General features: G+C 36.0%; 1 protein-coding gene across 3 annotated transcripts in view; it reads right to left on the reverse strand.

Annotated features, from left to right (window-relative positions):
- Positions 1-24,653, reverse strand: part of SCAF4 (SR-related CTD associated factor 4) — a 63,068-nt gene that overhangs the window by 37,570 nt on the left and 845 nt on the right. For all 3 annotated transcript variants that reach the window (XM_033122426.1, XM_033122418.1, XM_033122435.1), the window contains exons 2-3: positions 2,002-2,085; positions 1,061-1,105 (exon numbers count right to left, since the gene is read on the reverse strand). In XM_033122426.1, the coding sequence (XP_032978317.1) occupies positions 1,061-1,105; positions 2,002-2,085 (129 nt within the window). The remainder of the gene's footprint in view (positions 1-1,060; positions 1,106-2,001; positions 2,086-24,653) is intronic.

The raw sequence follows: 24,653 nt of genomic DNA on the forward strand, positions 1-24,653 counted from the left end.
AGGAGAGTTCATTTTTGGCTTAAGAAATTGGTAAGGTAAAAAGAATATGGAAACACATATCTCATTACATTTTGGTGGTATAACCTTTATGAAGGATGATTTAGCAATAAAAGCAAAGACTTATTTGATTCAACAATTCTACATCTAGAAATTTATCCTAAGAAAAACAATTATGACACATCTAATTTTTTTCCATAGGCCAGCCACTGTGGAATGTCCAACAATAGGGAACTGAACTGGCTGAGGAAATTGTGGAAACAATCATGGGATGGAATACTCCGCGATGTTTATGATAAATACAGTGGAAAAGCATGTTATCAATCCACATGTCTCCATTTTTCCTTTTATAAATGTAAATAATAAAAATGAGTAGATCCAAATGTAAATATTTGTAGTGATGTGGAGTGGAGGCATGCAGGTGAATTAATTTTTCCATTTTACTTTAATTTCCTACTATAAAAACATCGATGACCAGTTAGAGCTGGTGAAGCTCTAACTCCCATCTCTCAGCGGGTCTTCCAAGGCCATGGATCAGAAACATCTGCACACACACTTGTTAGTATGTACTACATGGCACAACTCTGGATTGGCGGAGACAACAAAGATGTCTAAGTCTCCGTTCTCAGTCCTCTACTGAGACAGATACGTGGCAATCACACAGCTATAAACAACATATTACTACTGCAGAACTGAAAATGGTTTAATTATGATTGGTGCCGGGAAAACTTTACAAAGTGATTTCAGTGGAAATACTCCAAGATGAATTAAATGCCAACCGAGCAGACAGGGCAGAGGGCAGAGGAGGCACATCAGGCTCAGGAAAGAGTCTTGCCCAGTAGATAAGAAACTGTTAAGTGCCTCTTCATAGTAAGTGCTCCATCAATAGTATTGCTATAAATTTTTGTTTCCTTAAAACAAACCCCTAGAGATTAAAAAGAACTTCTAGGGACAACTTTTTTGTATAGTGGCTTTACAAGCAAGCATCCAAACTACAATTTAGAAAGTAAATTACAAATACTGAACACAACTAAAATGAGGTAATAATAAAATGGACAGTTACCTTTTTGATGAACTTTTCTACTATTTGAACTACATGCTTATAAAGCTGAAAAAGAATTTAAAGAAAATTATTGTCCAGTTTGCATATTCCTGCACTTCCTATAATGTAATTAGAAACTACTTAAAACCTTGAAACTTGCACAATTTGAATAATTCTCAATACTGAATGAACCACGAGAAATAATCTATACTCAACAACTGAAAAAACCGTAACAAATCAGAAAAATGAACTAAAACAAAAACTATAAGCCCCCCTCAAATAGGTCTTTTTCTTAGATTTTTAATCAATAAACATTCATAAAGCAGTACATCAGGCAACTTTATGAGAGGGAAAGGAACAATGGAACTGGAACTAAATCATGCAGTTTCTAAGTGAGTCACTTTTATTTAGGTTTGATCTTCGATAAGAAATTTAATTTCATGGAGCCGGAGTTTATTTTTTTTTCAATATAAATGAACCTAATATTCAGCTGATTTATGACAAAGATTAAGTTAAATAAAGAAAAAAACCTGCCACTCAACTCTCTGCTTCTGGGAATTGCAAATTTTTTAGCACCACACACACAAAATGTAATTACGTGAATAATGGATGTGTTAATTAGCTTGATTGTGGCAATCATTTCACAACGTACACGAGTATCAAATCATGTTCTACTACATACTATTAAATATATACGATTTTTATTTGTTAATTATACCTCAATAAAGCTGGAAAAAATATACAGGGAAAATACTAATAACAAAAAAGGGGGGGAAACTCGTTTTTGAAATAATGTTACAATGCAAATGCACCATACTGTAGTATCATGTACCTTCAGCAAAAGCTGATTAGTGTTCTTTGGTTCAGGCCTGAACTAATTCACAAGATGAATTCTCATGTTTAATAACATTTTCAAAATCTCAAAAACATTTTCAAATTAAATATATTTACTCCCCTCTTACCTTAATGGCTTTAATAGCAGCTTTTGTGATGAGAATCATCTTGGCTCGAGAGATGGGAGGCTTCATATCCATAAGTGAAAAGAGCTTAAAAAACAAGCAAGAAAAAAATAAAGTTTTTAATTAAGGGTACAATTAGAGGTCAATTCTCCAGTTCTACAAAGATACCGTATTTCTCCAAAAACAAGACATATTAATTTGGGGTCTTATATTAATTTTTGCTCCAAAAGACGCATTAGGGCTTATTTTCAGGGGATGTCTTATTTTTTCATGTACAGCAATCTACATTTATTCAAATACAGTCATGTCATCTTCTTCTGGAACATTGTCATAACTCCCCAAACCCCGAATTCCAGTTTGAATTTCTTGTGACTCCATTTCCTGTAGAACCATTGGCCCCAATCTCTCATGTCCAGCAATAGAGCTCTCCTTAAATGAGCACTTCTTGTCCACGTAGCCTGCTTGTAGTGCATTGGCAACACAGCTGTCAGTGATTTTATCCCATGAATTCTTCACCCAAGTCACGACCTCTTGCAGGTTAGGCTTCACAAAGTTTCCACACTGATTCTATTTTCAATGTAGTCATTGATTTCCATGTGCAAATGGTCCTCGAATGGCTTGTTTAATGCAACATCAAGAGTCTGGAGATAGGCAGTCATTCCTGCAGGAATCATTATTTGATCTATTCTCTCTGCAAGGAAGTTCTTCATGTCTTTAGCGCAGTGAGTGCTGGCGGAATCCCCGACTAACAGACCTCTTTGGCCACCTCGCAAAACAAGTGGCAGCGTTAAATCAATCCACTTCCTTATAACTGCTTGTGTGCACCAGGTTTTTTTGGTCTCAAGAACATAAATGCCTGAAACATGTTCAACCTTATCTTTCTAGCCCTTTGTGATGATTAGAGGTGGGGCTTTCTTTCCATCCAGATGAATTGCCAAAATACAGGTAACATGTGCACTTCGGCAACCAGCGGAGGGAATGTAGATTGACGAGGCACCCCTCTGATCCATTGTCGTTTGAGATCCTTGGCTCATCAACACTGCAGTCTCATCCACAGCAATCATGTTGGAGAGTTGGTATTTAGAAAAGTCGATGCCATCAACAAGGGGCTTGAATGCAAGTGCACGTTTAATAACTTCAGTATCTTCCAGCTTGAACAGTGTTGTCGAACTTAGATACAGTTCACATGGCTGAAGGAAGCCATCCAGCCAGTGTTGTGAAGCTCTGAATTCTTCTGGGGATATTTCTAACTGTGGTGCCACTGCAAGGGCAAATGCTTGAATATCAGCCCTGCGCACAACCAAAGCCTTTGCTCTCCTGTCAGCAGTCCATTCACAGATGATGTCTTCCAGCTCAGGATATAATGGTTGCTGACCTGATCCACACTTGCGCTTCTTAGCATTTCCCTCGTCCACCTGTTGACTGAGGCATCGTACTCTGCTCACCATTTTCGAACCATTCAGAGATCCAACTTTTTCTCTTTGCAGAAAGCTGTAAGATTCTTGCCCCGGGAGTCCTTCACGATACCTTTCTTGTACTCGACAAAATAGTTCTTTCTTTTTGCACTCATTTTGTCTGGGGGTCAAAATGTTATCCCCTTTAAATCAAGTGTTAACTGAAGACTTACAAGACAGGAGTGGCAACAAAAATGATGACAGTTAAGAATGATGGTCCACACAAAAGCGACGAAAAATTGCAGACACCAAAATTCAGAAAACATTTATTTCACACAAGTACATTAAGTACGTCCATTACAACACACGACGTATTGAATTATGAAGATTCATATTAGACACAACCATGTCCGTTCATTATCAAGTGTGCACGTTATTCATGCGTTGTGTCTGTATTCTGATTGGTCATTCGGCAATAAGTCTCAAGTTCATATGTTTACATAGGCATTTTACCTCTCCTCCAAAGGCGCCCACTTGGGTATTTACAAATACTTAATTATAATTTGTATTATCATTTATTTTAAGTATTAATGTCAATAACATTATTTATTTATATTTAATTATTTTATAATTCAATGCGTCCGTCTTTCTGACGATCTTAACTGGGGCTTATTTTTAGGGTAAGGTTTATGAGCATCCTGAAAAATCATGCTAGCGCTTATTTTCTGGTTATGTTTTATTTTCAGGGAAATACAATATTTGCAATCTATTAACTAAGAATAACAAACTTTTGGAACTAAGTTTAAAAATGTGGCTAGTAAAGGAAAATCAAGAGTTTTCCTATATACCTGCACTGCCATTTAGAAAATACAATGGGAAAAGATCATTTTAAATAAATAGCAAAAAAGAGAAAAGTAAAAACATTAAGAAATTTATAAAACCTGTAACAAAAAAATTAAAAAACTTTATTGAAAAACTCAAAAATGATTCGAATGGAAACAAATTTTCCTGGACTGAAAGTGGCAATAGAGTAACTCAATATTTAATGTAATTTTAATCCAAACCTCACTAAGATTTTGGAAAATTGAAATAATTCTAAGGTTTATTTGGAGAAACACGTATATTAAATCAAACAAGAAATTTAAAATGTCATTATAAAGCTGAATTCACAATTTCTTGATTTAGTCAGGAATAAAAATAACACATTTGACAAATCACACAACAGTAAATCCAACAATCAGGAGCTCCCGTGAGAGTTTAAATCCAACCAAGATATAATGAGAGCCCACAGAGGGTTATAAGGATAAAATCCTGACATCAAGAAGCTTATGTCTAGCTTCTTAAATTCTTGTTTCTGTTTTGTTTAATCACAGGCACATACTCACCTGGGACTTCTAAAAGGATATTTCAAAATACGTTTCAGGGCTTCCTGAGCATAACCAACCTTACATGAATCATGTTTCTATTTCTTGCCAATTAATGTTAATATTTCAAATATGGAATCCCTAAGACATGGACCCTTTATTAGACTACTAGTAAGAGGCCAGCCTGATGAACAAGTCTCTCTTCCCAGAGTATAGAGTAAATAGCCCTGCTTGGAAACATATCCTAAAAATTCAGAGAATTTTCACAGCTTTCTAAAACTACAGATACAATAGGACTATAGATAACAATAATTTTAGAAGTATGGAATATCAGTATGATTTTTATGATCAATATAAACACAGAGAAAAGTAGAATTTTTCTATAAATAATATTAAGATATAGAAAATAGGAGAAACAAAGATATTAACACAGGAATTAATTTTTTAAAAAGAGACTCTCTAAATAAATAAGGTCATGATTCTTTTTCATTTACCAATGTAATAAAATTATCCTTGAGAATAAATGCTAATCGTTGAAAAACAATTAGCAAGGAGATAGTAATCTTTGAAATTATATAAACCAATGAGAAACTATGAAACCATTTAAAATAGTTCAACTGAAATACAAATTCAAAAAATATCAAAACTGCATGAAATACACAACATACATTTGTAAAGAGTATATATACTCTGACCATTTTTGAGTTATAAAATTTATTAAGGCAGTCGTTTATTGCTATTGTTCTATTTCCTTTTCTGTTCCTTAAAGCAGAGAAAAAGGGTGGAAAAAAGTTTATATAGGGATCTTAAGGATGAGCAACAGTGAGAATTGATTCTCTGGCCATTAAAAGCTTAGAATACCCTATTCTAATGAACCCTAAGCCAGAGCTAATATTCATTTAATGTTCCAAAAAAGCACTTCTTATTTCAGCAGTAAGCAACTTGCCATGTATTAAAAATACCCAGCTACAAGACAGACCAGACCAGTGTACCTTTTGATGAAACACTCCAAATAGTCCATATATTTAAATTATAATTTACTATGAAAATTAAAATAAATCATACCACACAGCAGTATAACCATCATTCAGGCAAAAGACCAGCAAGAGAAACTTCAAGTGCTATCATCCAAAACAACTACATCCCATAAAGAAAAGACGACTTTGAAAGAAAGAAGGGAACCAACATTTGAGTGCCTGCTACATATAAGAATTGGGTTTGGTGGTGTGTTATTCAATAACATTGACAACAAACATAGATTCCGTTACATCTGTTTTGGGTGATAATCAGGGAATGGGGTCAACTAAAATCTGTTGATCTGAAAGCTCAAAATCCCTCCCAGCATATTCATACTATACAATGTTGCTTACTGACTCGTACATGCAGAGACCATTGACTATGCTGGGGAACACAGACAAAATATCAACCAGGCACCTGTGCCTGTCTATATATTATATTGATTCAGGGATAATAATAAAACATATTGAATTTAATTGGGGATGCCTGCTGAATACATAGGCAGAGACTTCAGGCAGAGACTAGAATATGAATCTTGAACACAGAAGAGCGATCCAGGCTAGAAACTGAAAGTCACAGAAACAAGAAGCCATGAGGATGGGTGAGAAGGAACTTCTATTAAGAAGGGAGCCAAGAACGTATACCTAGCAAGGGTATATACCAAAAATTCCAATGTGGTATAGAGTAGGGCGCTGCACAAATGAACACCAAGACCAATTCCAGAAATCAAAAACATTTGTCAAGGTCAAATGCTATGAGGATACAAACCAACCTTGTTCATTTAGTCTGACAACTGGGTGGCTGAACCAATGCTAGTTTTTGAAAGTGATGCCCGAGTCCAATTGGTTAAGCAATCAATGGCAGGTGAGGAAGAAATGCAGTACTGGATCATTTTTCATTCATTCAACAAATATCTGAGAGCTTAGTGAGCTTCTTAGTAAGGAAGCTCAGTGTTCGGCACATAAAGTGGAGACAGTCAGCTTTCAATGCTTTACAGGTGACCATCATTAAAATATCTCTTGTTAGCATTATAAGGCTTCCATTGTGTTTAAGTTTTTTAGATGCCCTTTACTTTCCTTTACCGATGCCTCTCTTAAAACTTAAACATATAAATATGCATTTGATATAATTTATGAAGAAAAACAATACAGGCCGATATTGAGGTTTCAAAACTGGAGGTTTAAAAAATTACCTTTTAAAAGCTCAGTAAATGTTACTAACATTTCACTGATTTTTTTCAAGGCACAAATTCATTAAACAGGTCCCCTGAAATTTAGATCAATGCCTTCATTAGATAGAGACCCAAATTATTATGCTGAAATTGGTACACTTTACAGGAACTATATACAGACACTACTTGTTTGGATAGAAAAACTAATAGCCATCACAGTGAGGTAGATATTATAATTTCATTTTTACAGATGAGAACACTAATGCACAGAAGTTCAAGAATCTTCTCTAAGTCATAAAGCTAATTAATAGTAAACTCAATCTGTGGGCTATCATCTCCCAAAGTTCAAATCCTTTCTAATAAGTACCTAACAATAAGGAATTTAATTAATACTGCAATACATTAGCATGAGGAATAGTACACAGACATTAAAGATGATAAAGACAATACAGTCAAGTAAAAAACAAACATGCACATAGACGCAAATGAGAATACTAAAATATATTTGTTATGAGGGACTGGACCCAAAGATTTCTTAGTAACAAAAAAAAGTGACACAGAGGCAAACTGGTATGTCCAGCCAAGCAACAAATTTAGAGAAAATGTACTGATTCCTTACCTGAAGCTAGAGCAAGGTGGCAATTGAATAATTTTAAATGAAAAGAGTTCACTGTCATGGTGACCTTTGTTGGCTGAGGAAATCTCCTGAAAGTATACAACCTTGTGATGATCTAAGACTTAGACTATAGTTACTGAATTTTCTAAAACAAATTTCTGTTAAGAGTAACAATCAGAACACAGGTTCATTCAATCACCTGGGAAATCCTGACTCTACCACTCGCTATGAAAAACTGTTCTTTCATCTGTAAAATGAGCGTACTAGTCCCTATTTATTTAGGGAAGTTTAAGAATTCAAAGAACACATATAAAAGCACTTAATGCAGCACCTCACACAGAGTAAGTACACAACAGATATCAACTGTTACTCCTACTATTACTACACATAATTTTGTTGAAAAAAGGAAGAATCCTGGCGATAATCCTGGAGTATTTTTCAAACTGTGGGTTGAGATACATTAGATTATAAAAAAGGAGCTTAATGGATATGACAGAACCTTTTAGTGGAATAGAGTAAAAAAAATACGTAACAATTCTGTACACAGTAAGGGTAAGTACTATTTGGTGTAACTTCTCACTTCTGTGTGTGGTTAAGTATATGCACAAGCACCTGAGTCTCAATGTAAAATTTTAATTCTTACTGTGGAGGTCATGGTAAAAAAACATGAAAGGCAATAACTGAGAAAATTTCTTTTGTCTTGGAAATGAGGAAAATAAAACGCAGACTAACTGCTGGTCACCTTTCAATAATGTGTAGTCCTCAAACCATTAATACATTTCTATGGATAAACTGTGGGGAAAAAAGCAACATTGCCAAGTCAGAAAAAATTTTTTCATATTTTTCAATGAAGTTTAAATACACATAGTAGTATATACAGAGTAGAAACAGGGGTAATGGTAATTCAGTCTCCAGCTATTTCTGACCAACACCTCAGCCAACAAACCTTAAGGAGAAAACCTACTAGCTTTATATATAAAGGCTGAAAACTATATAAAACATTATTATTCCAATAAACTACTAATGAAAAAAACAGACATGGAGCAAACATAGACCTGGTTTTGAAACGGGGTCCAGCCATGAGGATGATTCTGGGCAAATGACTTCAGCTCTGTAAGCCCCAGTGTCTTCGTGTTACTATCACCTACTGCACAGGTAACAGTGAGAACTCAATTAGTTTTTGCACATGGAATGACTAGTGTATCACCTACACCAGGCGAGTGCTCAATAAACATCATTAGGTGCAGCACTCAACTTACAATTACAGCCTGTATCACAATTAATGGCATCCATCCATGAAAACAAATGTGTCAAAGCAACCCAAGAAAACCATGCAATTTTCGTATACAGAATAATAGCAGCAGTAGGCCCCTAAAGGTAAAGACCACCTTTGAAGGCATTAAGTATAGTAGTAAAAACATACTTGCCAGCAACTGATATGAGTTTGACTTTTTGCTGTCACTAGCTGAGTGACTATGAGAAAATCTAAATACGAACACGGTCCTGCTGCATGACATATAGAAGGCGTCACACAAAGTATTCTTAAAATTATGAAGAATCATTCATCATGATCCCTTATACCAATAAAAAGTTTCAAGAGAAGATAAGGCATGAAAATCTTTCACCTGTGACACCTGTAGAATTCAGTGTTTGGGGTTCGTCAAAGTAATATGATAGTCTGCTATTTACTAATCGTATAAACTCTGACAAGGTTAAACTTTCTAAACTTCAATCATTTTTTAAATCTGAAAAGGGGAATTAATAGGACTCACTTTACACCACAAGGCTGTTAGGATTAAATGAGATAATGTACATAAATCTCTTAGCCCAGTATAGCTGACATGAAAGTGGCTCAGTAAATGGAGCTACACAGTGCACTGGCAATCTTTACACACATACGGTTCAATTTTTGTTGTTGTTATGGCTTACCATATCTTTTCTATATTACGTCTACTATCCAAATGCTGCATTTAGAAATCTTCCTTATAGAGAAAATGTACGGTATCAAAGACTTGTAAAGCTACATAGCATCTTAGTACCGACTCTAATACACCAAATGCGTCACCACTTTTACAGTATCCCTGGCAGATTCCAGAACTCCTAACGAATCCGATGCAATGATTACAGCAGTCTCCTCTGTACTGACCTCAACTCTCCCTTCTGATACCTTCCCTCTCCTATTCCAGATCTGCCTCTGGAACACAGAACAATGTGATCTCTCTCGTATGATAAAATATTTAAAGATAACTAAGCATGTTTCCCTCTCACTTAACACCTTCAACTATTTGCCAAACAATGCTTTCTAGATCTGACTATCCTGGCTAATTACTTTTTAGTATGATATTGGACAGGGTCCAGATGTATTCCTGTGTTAATGGAATCTAGTGGATCGTCTTTTGTGTTGGTGTCCTATTTCTAGAGTAACACATTACAACAAACTTACTAGCTTAAAACAACAGAAATTTATTACCTTACAGTTTTGGAGGTCAGACTCTCACTAGTCTAAAAGTCAAGGTGTTGGCAGGGTTGCATTCCTTTTGAAGGCTCTAAAATCCATTTGCCCTTTTCAGCTTCTAAAGGGTGCCTACATTCCTTTGGCTCAGGGCTTCTTCCTCTATCTTCAGAGCCAGCAGTGTAGCATCCATCATCTTTCCTCCCTGACCTCTGTTTCCGTTGTCCTATCACCTTCTCGGACTCTCCTGCCTCTCTTAATGTAACCCTTTGAATCACATTGGGCTCATCTGGATAATGTAGGATAATTAATCCATCTCAAGATTCTTAATCACATCTTTTCACATGTAAGGTGACATATTCACAGGTTCCAGGATTCAAAACATGGACATGGGGGGCAGGGGGGTGCGGCAGCATTATTTGTTTTAAAACAGTACTTAATTCACTGCTAATTTACAGTTATAATAGAATGTTTTCATTGGAATCTGTATCAAAAACTAGATCTTCATGTTGACTTTATGTTGGCTTCTGACAGTCTTTTCAGTCGACGTAGGTAGTCCGAAAATCATTTTCTGCTATTTGATGCAGCAGCGAGTCCAATACGCTTGTAACTTTTACAAACCTGCTTCATATGCCTTCCACCAGATCAATGATTTTTTGAAAATTAAAAGGAACAGAATCTACTTGTAGGATGACCTTATCTGATATTCCTTGGACACTGCCAGTCAGCTAAAATTCACTTAACAGTATACTCTCATCCTGCCTATTTTTTCCTAATGTATTCATGATGAAATCATGACAAATATCTTTCTGAAATATTTGGTTTATAGTCCTTACTAGACAACACATATTTTACAAAAGAAAAGTTTAATTTGGTCTGTTATAAATTGTAAATGAAACTGTTCTAGCTCCTAGTGACTAGAAATTTCTAGAAACTCATAAAAGAAACTAACAGAACTGGCAGAGATAAAAGTTACTGGCATCAAGCTTACGATTTCTGGACTATAACTTTTCCTATTTTTTGAAATTAAGCTGTCAAAGCAATGAACAGAATTAAAAATTAAGCTATCAAAGCAATGAACAGAATTAAAGGAATATGTACTAAATAATTTTTTAAAATCTTTTAAATCCCTCAAACATGATTTCCTTTCAGAATTTCTTTCAAGAGATACTTACCTCTAATCTTTTCCCCTTAAACTTTTAAAAATTTGCTTTCCTTAAATGAATTTTACAATGAATTATATTGATTATATCCAGTATTCTCTTAACTATTATGACCTCCAAGATGATAAATTTTGCCTTAAGCTCCTGTTACTAATATTTAATTACAAAGTTTAATTTAAACAAAAATATGAACACTTCCAAAAAGAAATATGTACCCTCAGAGTGACAGGCTGGTACTCAAATCTCCCAATAGATGCAGATATCAAAGCATTTAATTCTAGTCTTTCCTCCTCTTTTGTTCATTTGACTCAATATATTAGACACACTGGCTTCAGTTAAGTCCAACATAACTTTACTGTTTATTGGTAACATATAAACACTTTATAAAAGTACACATTAAATTTTTTAAACAAAAGATAATTAGGAAAAAACTTAAGTCATTTTTTCTGCAAAGATACTTTGCCCATCTAATTACAACCTGAAGACAAATCCATAAAATAGTTACTGCTAGAACAATTAGGTAATCTGTATTGTCCCTTCTTACCTGGTATTTCATTTTATGTTATTTACCTAAGGTCTGTTTGAACTAATACTTTTTTTTTAATTAAAAATTTATTGGGGTGACAATGGTTAATAACATTATATAAGTTTCAAGTGTACAATTCTATAATACCTCATCTGTATGTTCCATTGTGTGCTTACCACCCAAAGTCTAGTCTCTTTCCATCACCATGTATTTGACCTCCTTTACCCTCTTCATCCTCCCCTTACCCCCTTTTCCCATCTGGTAACCACCATACTGTTGTCTGTGTCTGGGTTTGTTTTGATAAAGATGTGGTACATATATACAATGGAATACTGCTCAGCCATAAGAAAAGATGAAATACTGCCATTTGTGACAACATGCATGGATACTGAGTATCATGCTAAGCAAAGTCAGATGGAGAAAGACAAGAACCATATGATTTCACTCATATGTGGGATATAAAATGGAAAGCAACAATCAAGCTAAAACTTTCTTAATGCTGGGAATTTAAGTGATGAGGGATTCAGGGTGGGGGCCACAAGCCAACCACATTAAGTAAGTACCACTATGCCATTCTACCTGAAAGCATAATATTGTATGTACAAACAGTAAGAGATACAGTGAAATTGAAAAATGTACAGGAGTAACTCAATTAACAAAGAAAACCCCAATAGCTAATTAATAAACAAAGAAGTTCAATAATCAAATAAATGCAATTAGTCAAAGAAGTACATATTAAAATAATGAGATCTAACTCAATTATTGAGTGTAAATTAGCAAAAAGCAAAGAGGACGAACACTCTGCTGATGAGACATAATGGAGAGTTTTAATTTCAGAGGGAAATTTAAAGCTCTATATCAAGAACTAAAGAAAATGTCCAGATCTTTTAAACCAACAATTTCATTTCTAGAAATTTATTTCTAAACACAAGTGGAGGAGGCAAAAAAGACTGAAATACTCATGGTAGTTGGTGAGATATTTTCTTTATTTTCTAATTTAAATTCACCTAATTTGCATTAATTTTGAAATGAAAAAATTAAAATTCATGTATTTAAAAATAAAAAACTTTAATTTGTGTCTGAGACACAAAAATGCATTTCCCTAGCTTTGATTATAAATATAATAAACATACAGAATCATCATTATCAGATAAGACACAACCTGTCCATGGAGTAAACCTTGTTTTTGAAGTTAACAGTTTAAATCAATGGCTTATGAATCTTTAATATGTAAAACTTTTCAAAATTACTAAAACAAAATTTAAAAAATAAATTTAAAAATTTTCCCCTTTAAATCTTTAACAGAAGCCCTTATGGATATAAACCCCAAAACTGAGAAATTACTGTCTGAAATAAATTTTTGTTGACATCTGTGCATTAAAGAAAACATCTCTTTAATTAATGATACATAATTTATTCCCATGTAAATTCTATTTACTTTCCCTAGAGTCAAATCCTTTGAAACCCAAATGTTTAACCAATTTTCCACTTGTTTAGAGAAAGGGTATAGAGACAAGACATTAATATGAAATATTCCTAAGATGGAGCAAATTTACAAAGCTTCTTACAAAATACACACATAGTACAAATACAGTTAATACTAAATTGAAACCACTTTTGATTTATATTTCTATGTGCATTAAGAAAACAGAATACAGTAATATAGCAAACAGTAGTTAAAACTTCACTTGCATTATTTCCCACTTTTTAATTCTATCAGCAAGCCCTAATTCTGTTACCATTTGCTGCTGGCATAACTAATTTTCTAAGTAGTTACTTTCTGATGACTTACTTATAAAGTCTGCCTAATTTATTCTTCATTTAAGACTAACTGCTATAATTTCCAAGGGTCTACTCTTCATTCAAACTTTTCACTTAGAACCAAGGCTGCCTCCCTCAGCAGAGCTTTAATGTGTTCAGTTCAAGCTTATCACAACAGGTCATTTTCTATTCCTCACCTCCATTTTGGTTCACTGAACTGCAATCAATCCTCAACTCCTTCCTTTTCACTTGCTTAAGAAATAGGCCAAATGTTGTATCCATGCCATTGCTCTACTTTACTAGCACAGATGCCAGGTTTCAAAATCACTTTTACTGTGCCTCACTACTACACTTTGTGTACACCAAAGTTGTCTATAAAACATTTTTGTGAATTAAGTATTTCTTCGTAGACTTCAACGGAAGAAATAAAAATTGGTTTCAGGATATAAAATCATTTGATTAGAAGAAAAAAATTATCCCATACTTTATGTATTTTATTTATACCCCAGTTATTTCCACAAAGTTGTAATGACTGGATCTATACACAATCATGGGACTAAAATTGAAAATGTTAGCATTTATAAAATCCCCAATAAATTAAAAAGTTTAATTGTGATTATGAATTAGTATAAGAAATATAAATGCCTAAAAGCCTATCTTAAGGTTTAAACACTGTATCTACTGCATTACTGTGGATGACTTAAAAACTTACCAAACTTCCTTGTTCTTAAACTTTGACAAATCCTTCCAAGTATACATTATAGCCATGTTTCAAATGTACAAAAGTTGTTTAGTGAAAACCCTCTCACTTTATAAAGGATACAGCAGACAAAGAACAGCTGCTTAAAAATTTCAGAGCAGCCATATGGGGCTGTGGACTGGGCTCAGATAAATCTCAGAACCACTGTTTCTACACTGTGTGACCTTAGACAATTCACATTTCCTTTCCGGTTTCCTTATCTTTAAAACGGAAAGAACGAAAAGACATACGAGGTCGGACAATTAGGTTTGCAAACTTTTTGCAACGATGTTGCTAACCTTTTTTGATATCAGAGGGATTATTCATTATGAATTTGCACCAGCTAGACAAACAGTTAACCAACTATTTGGAAGTGCTGAAAAGGCTGCATGAAAAAGTTAGACGACCTAAGCTTTTCGCCAACAATTCATGGCTCTTGCATCACGACAATGCACCAGCTCACACGGCACTGTCTGTGAGGGAATTTTTAGCCAGTAAACAAATAACTGTATTGGAACACCCTTCTCTACTCACCTGATCCGGGCCCCAGTGACTTTTTTCTTTACCAGGAAGATTGAAATATTGAAAAGAAGACATTTTGATGACATTTAGGACATCAAGGGTAATACGACAACAGCTCTGATGGCCATTCCAGAAAAAAGAGTTCCAAAATTGCTTTGAGAGGTAGACTAGGCACTGGCGTCAGTGCATAGCTTCCCAAGGGCAGTATTTCGAGGGTGACAGTAGTGATATTCAGCAATGAGGTATGTAGCACTTTTTCTAGGAAGAGTCTGTGAACTTAATTGTCAGACCTCGAACACCTAACCCATTAGCTGGCATCTGGTTGGTATATAATAAGCAAATGCAGGATTCCTTTCCTGTCCTTCCCTTGAACTGTCCCCAATGGATCTTAAAATAGCATGTAAAAACTAAAGATATCCTTTGAACAAACTTAGGATTCAGGATCAACAAAATAATTTACAGTGTCACACTGAGTAGCTACTAGATATTGTTTTAACCTGATAGAAAATCAGATCAAGCAACAAAATGAAAATGGTATGTTAAAAACTAATGGTTTTGTACTTTTCTTTAAACAGCTTTGAGATGTAGTTCATATATCATGAAACTCACTCCTTTCAAGTGTACAATTCAGTGGTTTTTAGTATATTGAGTTGTGCAACCATCAACATTAATTTTAGAATATTTTTTATCATCCCCCAAAGAAATTCCATACCCATTAGGAGTCATGCCCCATTCTCCCCTGCCCCAACCAATCATCTACTTTCTGTCTCTAGGGATTTTCCTATTTTGGACATTTCATATATTTTTTAAAAACCTAACTTTATAAAATATGCATTTACATTTATTAAACAAGGTAAAGGCCTTCATAAAAATTTGAACTTATCTCCAACTGAACCCCAAATTTCACTGTCCTATCTAAAGTGATTTATCATTCAGCATCTCTTAATTAAAGTGAACTACATGATGTATAGCCATTGAAGTTTAAAGAGTATTTTCTCTGTTTCCTAAAGGCTTAAAAGGCGTATTACTGTAAATTCCCATATTGTGTTTCCTTTAAGCAGGATATTATAATTCTACTCCAGCTAAAATTCAGCTGACAAAGTCAAGAGGAGGAAATAAAGTGGAATACTCATGATAAAGTACATAAAGACATATTAGGGACATGTGGAGGGAGATTTACAGACTATAGGTTTGGTCAACTATTGCTCTCGAAGGTAACAGCATACTTAAAGGGACAATGGGAGAAGCCCACCACAGGCAGGCAATAAGTGGATGAATTCTCTCCAAAGACTCTAAAAACAACAATAAAACTGAGAATCATTTCACTACCACTAAGCACTGGTAATTCTAATAACTTCAAGGATGTAAAATACTCCTTCCCCCTAAAACTTTCTGTTGACTGGGACTCTAAGTTTTAAATTACATTATTGTGATTACTGTTAAGTTTTAACAATATGTAGGTATCAAATCTATACATTTTTATTATGTATTCTTTAATAAGGACTCTATTCTAAGTACAAGTTCAATTAGGAAACCCTCCAGTTACGTGGTCAATGCCCCAAACACGCAGATTCACTACCCCTGTTCATTTGGAGAATCACTACAAAGAAGATAGTCAGCACTCTCCTCAAGCTCAGTTCGTCTCCCCAATCCTGTGGTTCATACATATGTATGTACATACGTACAGTCCTGTGTTTAAACAGTACATTCTTTCCTGAAATATCTTTTTTTTTCTGGTATAAACCTTGACACACAGCCGAAATCAGCTTGACACAAAGGTATAGTGGAAGACACAGCTTCAAGATCCATGAACAAAAATGAAAGAGAATGCCATTACTATGCAACAAAATTTAAGGATGCGGACATTTACACACAACTTCAAAAGTGTTTACCAAGTACAACAGAACCCATACTGAATGTGTGGGGGAAAAGATTTCAGTGAATTTTTTTTGACTGATGAGACATTTGAAAGTCACGCAATCAATGCTGGAAAAGACATGGATAGTATCATGAATTCTACAATGTATTGTGAAGTGGGCTTTTAAAAAATTTCTGCCAGAAGTAACCTATGTTTAAGACTTTCCATATATTTGTATATCTGCTGCTTCAGGTACAACTTTATGTAATTAAAATTAAGTGTTCTTCAATCAATTAGGGGTGAAGGTAAGATTGATAAATCTGGCTATAACTGTCTACTGAACACGAATTGTGAAGATCAACTTTGACAGTCGTTGACAAATGAGAAGTTCAGCTTGAAAAAAACTGGACTATTATTATTCATTATTGTGACAGACCAGTATGTAGATAACTTTTTCTACTTATCCCCAAAAAGCACTAATGCAATTTAAAAATATTAATCAGTTACCTTTTTTTTTCACTGTAATATTTATTTTACTTGTAACTTCAAGTTTCTTTCCTGGCTGATTTCATGATTTTCTGAAAACAATTTTGCGGTAGAAAGGTGTTGAGGAAAAAAAAAAAAACAAACAGGGGCGGACAGGTGGCTCAGTTGCTTAGACCGTGGGCTCTGGGCAACGGGGCTGCCGGTTCCATTCCCACATGGGCCCGTGAGCTGCACCCTCCACAACTAGAATGAAGTCAATGAGGTGCCACTCAGCTCTCAGGTAGCCAGATGGCTGTTGGTTGGAGCGCGTCGTCTCAACTACAGGGTTGCCTGTTGGACTCCCACAAGGGATGGTGGGCTGTGCCCCCTGCAACTAACAGCAGCAACTGGACCTGGAGCTGAACTACGCTCTCCACAACTAAGATTGAAAGGACAACAACTTGACTTGGAAAAGTCCCGGAAGTACACACTATTCCCCAATAAAGTCCTGTTCCCCTTCCCCAATAAAATCTTGAAAAAGAAAAAGTTCTGCTCCAGAGCACTGCTCTATGGTTTCTTCCAACTAGGATTACAGACCCACATGGATTTATGCCAAAAATCACCAATTAGCCACACAAATTATAACTTTCAAGAGGTACTTGGATAGCCCTCCAATTTTCACTGAGCCATAGAGGCCATCTTTTATTTTTCTCCCTGTCAATACCGTGGTCTCTAATTCTTAACTCCACTCCGGAGTTATATGGATTTCTTGCTGAATTCACGGCTAATCTGTCCAATGCTTCACTGGAATATCAAGGTTTCTATATATGCCTTCACAAGCACCAATAAAAATATCTATAAAGAAATGAAATAATAAATAAGCCATGCAAATATTGAACAGGATGAAGACAGCCAGGATATAATAAATTATAATATTGTTTGTGAAATCTTCTAGTTCTTGGGAAAAAAAAAATCGTAACAGCACACTACTATTAATTACACTTACTATTAACAGAAATGTAGACATGTCTCTTCTAGTCTAAGCTCACAACAGATCTTGGTACGGTCTAATCCTAATGTAAATTTAACAACTAGCAATTCTATCTTTCCTGTGGCTCCACAGGAACAGAACAGTATTATTAATCAACCAATGTTACCAAAAATTTGAGCTGTTAATAGGTAAGCTGCTTATTCCATATACCTGAGAACATAGTATAGCTTGTTTCAGCCCATCATGAATGTTTTATGTTGTTGCTCTAAAGTATGTAAAAAAAAACCCCAAAAACAAAGGATTCAGCATATTATCTCAACAAATGTTATAATACTAAAAGTTCATCATTTATGTAACAACATTTTTCCTACCATGTTATCAAGGTGTATTTAAAATGAGTTGAATGTATGCAGTTATGTATAGAAAAGTTACCTGGAATGCTGAAGTAAATTATATTCACTTGTGCTCCACGGTAGAGGAGAACCACCTACAATTTTCACCTGGTAAAAAACAACAATAACAACACAAACACACACACACACACACCCACCCACCCACTACCATTTTGTCAACTTTCTATTAGGTAGTTTTAGCTCCTGAATTCTACAAGATTTTATAAGCCAACCTTTCCAGTATTTCAATTTTTCTCTGAATCAGTTCCTTATCATGTGCCCATGTAATTTTTTCTGAAACAAAATACTTACCAAAATGATAGGCCTGGGAGTGGGATATTTTCAATAAGAACATCAGTGACATATATACAGAAAGCTCTGAAGAGTCAGCTTTACTCCACTCACCATAAAGCCAGACCTCTACTATTGTCAGAGATAAGCAATTCTGTAAGAGTCCAGAAAGCGTAGGGGAATAAAACTGTAACTTTTAATATCCAAAACTCCTTCTGATAACAGCTTAACATGGTCAAATGAGGCAAAAGTAATCTCCAATTTTACTTCAACTGTTGCCCTGGTCTTCTACATTTCTTTCACACACAGTGTAAGAACCTTGTTTCAATTTTGTCCATTTCTTTAGATAGACCTCTCAGAGAAGAAAGGAATGATCAAAACAACCAAAATTAACATCACAGATTAAAAAAAATAAGGTATCCTGAGTATTATGATCTAAACTGTAGAAGACAATCACACCTAACAATCAACAGGTAAAATATACACTAGTCCATACAGAACGATTTCTACTGGGAATAGGCAAGCTCCCCACTGAGATGTGGAACTCAACTCTTCCCTCAGGACATGGTGGCCCAAGACAGACAGCTCAAGTGGACGAGTGTACCAGCATCAATTCATACATCAAGTATTCACACAGCTTAACTTCTGTCTGATTTTAAAGATAAAAACGAATGTAATAAAAGTACTCATATTTTCTTCCTACGCTTCAAAGTAGCATCATATGTACACCACCTCAGCACTGTAGTTTTCAAAAAGCAGTCCAAGGATCTCTGAGTTCCTTTCAGTGGTCTGTGAGGTAAAAACTGTTTTCATATTAATACTAAGACATTTCTTGCTCTTTTCATTTCTTTGCTTTCTCACAATTGTACAGCAGTTATCCAGAGGTTATCTGATGTGTGATTGCAAGAGACTGAAGAAGTAGGTATGAGAATCCAAATTTTATTAAACCAAAGTTTAAATGAGATTTACAAAATATAAAACAATGCCATTCTTGTCACTAACTTTTTTTTTCTTTTAAAAGATTTTTTTATTGGGGAAGGGGACCAGGACTTTATTGGGGAACAGTGTGTACTTCCAGAACTTTTTTCCAAGTCAAGATGTTGTCCTTTCAGTCTTAGTTGTGGAGGGCACAGCTCAGCTCCAGGTCCAGTTGCTGTTGCTAGTTGCAGGGGGCACAGCCCACCATCCCTTGGATGGGAGTCGAACCGGCAACCTTGTGGTTGAGAGGATGCGCTCCAACCAACTGAGCCTTCCGGGAGCTCAGCGGCAGCTCAGCTCAAGGTGCCGTGTTCAATCTTAGTTGCAGGGGGCGCAGCCCACCATCCCTTGCGGGACTCGAGGAATTGAACTGGCAACCTTGTGGTTGAGAACCCACTGGCCCATGTGGGAATCGAACCGGCAGCCTTCCGAGTTAGGAGCGTGGAGCTGTAACTGCCTGAGCCACCGGGCCGGCCCCGTCACTAACTTTTTTTGTTTTGAAAACATTTTTCATTAAAAATATTATTTATGTTAACATATAATAGATTTGCGGTTATTTTTAATACATTTCTCAGCTTAAATTTCTAATACGGTAAATATCAGTATAGATGCAAAAGCTTTCTGTGGTCCTTAACTTTTAAGAGTTTAAAGGAGTCAAAATCCAAAGTTGAGAACAGCTGTCCCAGAGAAACTCTTTACATAGGGAGACATGTTTGAGAAAGTTCACTGCAGTGTTAGTCAGCAAAAAAACAACTTATATGTTCATCAACTGGTGATCCAGATTAGAAAAAATATGGTTTATTCAAATGATGGCATATTACATGGCAGTTAGAAAGAACTACATCTTAAAATATAGTATTAATAGTATCAATGTTTGAGAAAAAAAAAGTGCAGAATATGTACAATACACTACTCATGTATATCAAAACACAGATTATGTATTATTTACAGACCAGAGATCGATACTAAATCCATTATTTGGCCCTGACATGGGGCAGGGGACGGAAGGGAAGAAAGGAGGACTTTAATTTATATTTTGTTTTTAAGTTAAAAACACTTAAAATAGTAACAACTGTCAATTGTATTTTCTCTGCACATTTTTTGTACTTTAAACATCTTAAAATCATAGATGCTGTAAAAAGAAAAAGTAGGGGGGGGAAGATATACTCTTTTGGATTTAGAGAAAATTGATTAAAGGCTAAAATAGCAACCAACGGATTTTTAAAAATCCAATCTATAACCTTTATTCATTCAACAAATTTACCAAATACCAAACTCTTCATGTTAAGGAATGTATAAACATAGCAGAACTCAATCAAGTAGCTATAATGATCACTGATTTTTTTTCATTCATATTTTCATCTTTCACAACACTTACCACAGTGTCTTGCCATAAAAATCCTCTTAAATGGGTGTTTTTAATATCTTCCTTTCCACATCATAGAAATTGACCTGTTTTTATCCGTGTTTCCAATCTTACCCCTTCCTCTTATCCACAATTTTGCTCTAAGTCAGGGGTGTCCAAACTTTTTTCAACGGTTTTCACCAAGGGCCATATGCGGTAAAATACACAAACAGCCGGGCCACTCACTCGAGGTGAAGGACGTATTGCCTCACCTGGTTTATTTAAGTAAACTAAATATATTTTTGGAATTTGCTGCGGGCCAATTAAAAATGGATCGCAGGCCACAGTTGGCCCGCGGGCCGCAGTTTGGACACCCCTGCTCTAAGTTAACCAACCCCTCTTGTTGCTTTAAACTATCCTTGTCTATACTTCCCCTCCCCCAACATGCTCAAACTTCTCACATTTAATAGAGACCAGGGCTTGAATACCACCGACCAAGGCTAAGACCTAATATGTACTATATAAACATACGAAAGGCCTAGTAGCAGTGCCTAGGACATTGTTAATTGCTCTTCCTTCCCTTCATCCTCAAGCAACTTTTCCCTAGAATCCCTCACAACCAAACTTCTAAAAAAGACCACTCTACATTTGCTACCTCGCATTTTATCTCCCTCATCACCACTCAACCTTAAACTTCAGATCCCATTACCCTCAAAAATTTTGGCTACCTTTTTCTTAACCTGTGACAACTCTCCTGATATCACACAAAGTATCATCTTCAGGCAGCAATTACAATGGAAAGATCTGAATTCAAATCACAGCTCCGCCATTCTAGCAGCATGCCCTTGGAAGAAGTATTATTTAACTTCTTTGAAAACCAGTTTCCTCACCTATAAATGGTATCTAGGTAAGGTTGTAGGAATATTAAATTAGATATGTATATATAAACTGCCTGCCACGCCATAGATGCTTATTAAATATTAATTCCTTTTCTCTCCCCCTCTCAAATTTCTTCATAGCACATCTAAGAGTGACTCCTGGATGTCTCCCTCTATCTTTTGGTTGCTTCCAAGTTTTAGTCCCAGATACCCAACTGCTTGCCAAAAATTTCCACATGACTGTTTCACTCAAACTCAAACTCATGCTGTTCAAAAACCAAACATATTTTCCCCTCCACTAAATATGCTTTTGAGACTGCCTGACTTGTGTGAACGGCATCACCACTCTCAGCACCTAGAATGTCAGGGCAAAAGGTGCTTATAATTCTGAGATGCCACGGTCCATGGATGCCTCTGGCCTACACCCTTCCCTTCCTCTTCATTCCCACTACAGACATGCCAAGTTCAGATTCTACTTCTCTCTCCTTCCTCAATCACCAACCCGCCATTCTTCCCCACATCTCTGCCTTCTACAATACATACGACAAATCAAGCAGTATTTTGATTGTATCACCCCACGACATAAAACCTTTAGCTTATTCAGTCTAAAAATGGAACTCTAACACATTAGGCGCAAAACTTGTCATGCCCCAAACTACTTAACCATCCTTACTTGCCAGTAGCCTCTAGAGTCGAACTACTGTTCCCGTATTTCTCAGCACAGTTACCTTTTAATCTGTTTCCTACACGTTCTGAAATCCCGAAACTGCTACCTTCTTCCCTTCCCAAGTCTTCACTGATCCCCCATGGTCATCCCATGTTACTTTATAAGGGTCCCAATGGAAGCTGTTCTAACACATATTGAAGTTATTTGTCTAACTTCAATTTGTGTCCTCTATTAGCCTGGACTCCTATGGGGCAGAGGTCCTCGGTAGTGCCACTGTATTCAGGACATGGTTTTGCAGCTGAGTGGGCACTAAAAAGTTTGTAAAATGAAGATATGGGAGATTTAAGGTTAGAAAGAACTAATAAATAACATTTAACAAATGGGGAGAAATAACTGAGAAGCACTCAAATCAAGCAGGCAAAAGATGGATTTTAAAGTCAGACTAATTTCTTCAGAAGACACTGTGCTTCAAAGGAGAGTTGCAATTAGCAACATATACCTAACATAGAGCAATTTGCAATTCATAAAGTAAGACCAGGAACGGAAATGAAAATTATTTGAGAAAAATGAGAAATAACAAAAAATTCTCATTTTGTACATTTAAAAAGTTTACAATGCCATTTCCCCTTTTCAAAGAGTCAATATCATTCCTAACTTTTATTTTTCCAAGTAAATACTACGATCACACTTTTCCAGAATTAACAAAAGATTCTTTACTTAATAATATAATTAGTGTCAACTTCCGTAATGCCTGAATGAGAATTAAATACTTCTGATCTTAATACACAAAATCCCTTTGTTCACTAAAAATTGCCATAAAAATATCCAGTTTTTATCTTGGGAAAGAAATGTACTCATAATCTTAAAGAAAATTGTTGTACTATTTGTATAAATTCTTATTCATTCAATAAGTACTTGCCAAGCACCTGCTATGGTGGGGGAAGGAGGGAAAGAACATTAAGAATCTCCCATTTGGCCCTCATGGAGCCAACATTCCAGTGAATTGTACCTTCAGAACCCTAAAATCTTTGAAGCACTATCACAAATTCCCTGGCCATCAAAAATTAGGAAATATTATTTCGTTATTTTGAAAACCATCACTACTGAACCTTGCAAGACACTGTCCAACACCAGTTGCAACTACTGCAGTTAAGACATTTTATGTACCCATCAATTGAAGACAAATCATTTTTAGATTACTTTGTAAGACAATAAACAGTCTTAACCACAGTTTTCCTGGAGGGTCCCATTATCATGGCACTGCAAATCGAAAGTTATTACACTACAACAACAACAAGAAAGTTATTACACTATAATTTTGTTACAAGTCTATCAAGTGAGTCTACAAAATCTCATTGTGAGACGTAGCAAGTTTTTAACTCGCATTAAAACATCCAGAACTACTACATCTGTTTTTTTAAATATTGGGTTTATTTGTAGTATTTGAAAAATGAAGATAATCCAACGCAATGCATGACAAGTTTCCATTTGTAACTGCATTTTAAATCATCAATGGTCAGACCCCCCCCCCCACCGCCCCATCCATTCTGATGAATAGGACGTGTGGACTCTACGCCGCACCTGGAATGACTTGAGGTAAAACTAGAGAGCTTTAATGTGGCAGGCAGCTTTGTTCCCGGTTTGGGGAGGTTTTTACGTATAAATGCTCCGGTAGAACCGAGCTGAGCGTTAACTACCGCGGAAGCGGTGAGAGCGTGGGGGACTGGAGGCCAAAGCCGGCTTTCTAGCGGACTAAGGCGGAGCAAATGCTCTTCTCTCCCATTCAACTTTTTAGGTGTCACGTTGGGCCTCAGAACCCAAAAGAGTGTTGTGTTCACGACTCGAAATGATAAAGAGCCACCCCCTCTCCGTTTATTAACCCCATTTCCGAAGTGTGTGAACCCTGGGGGAGGGGATAAACACCCTCTCCAACTCCTCCCCGACCCGGGATCAGAGTCCAGCCGCCGCCGCGCCGCGGCCTGAGCAACAGGAGAGCTGAGGCCGCAGATCCGGCAGCCCGGCGACCCGCAGATGCTCCCGCTCCCCCGCCCCCAATCCACACGCC

The sequence above is a fragment of the Rhinolophus ferrumequinum genome, chromosome 2, assembly GCF_004115265.2.
Source record: "Rhinolophus ferrumequinum isolate MPI-CBG mRhiFer1 chromosome 2, mRhiFer1_v1.p, whole genome shotgun sequence".
In the NCBI taxonomy this organism is placed as follows: Eukaryota; Metazoa; Chordata; class Mammalia; order Chiroptera; family Rhinolophidae; genus Rhinolophus; species Rhinolophus ferrumequinum.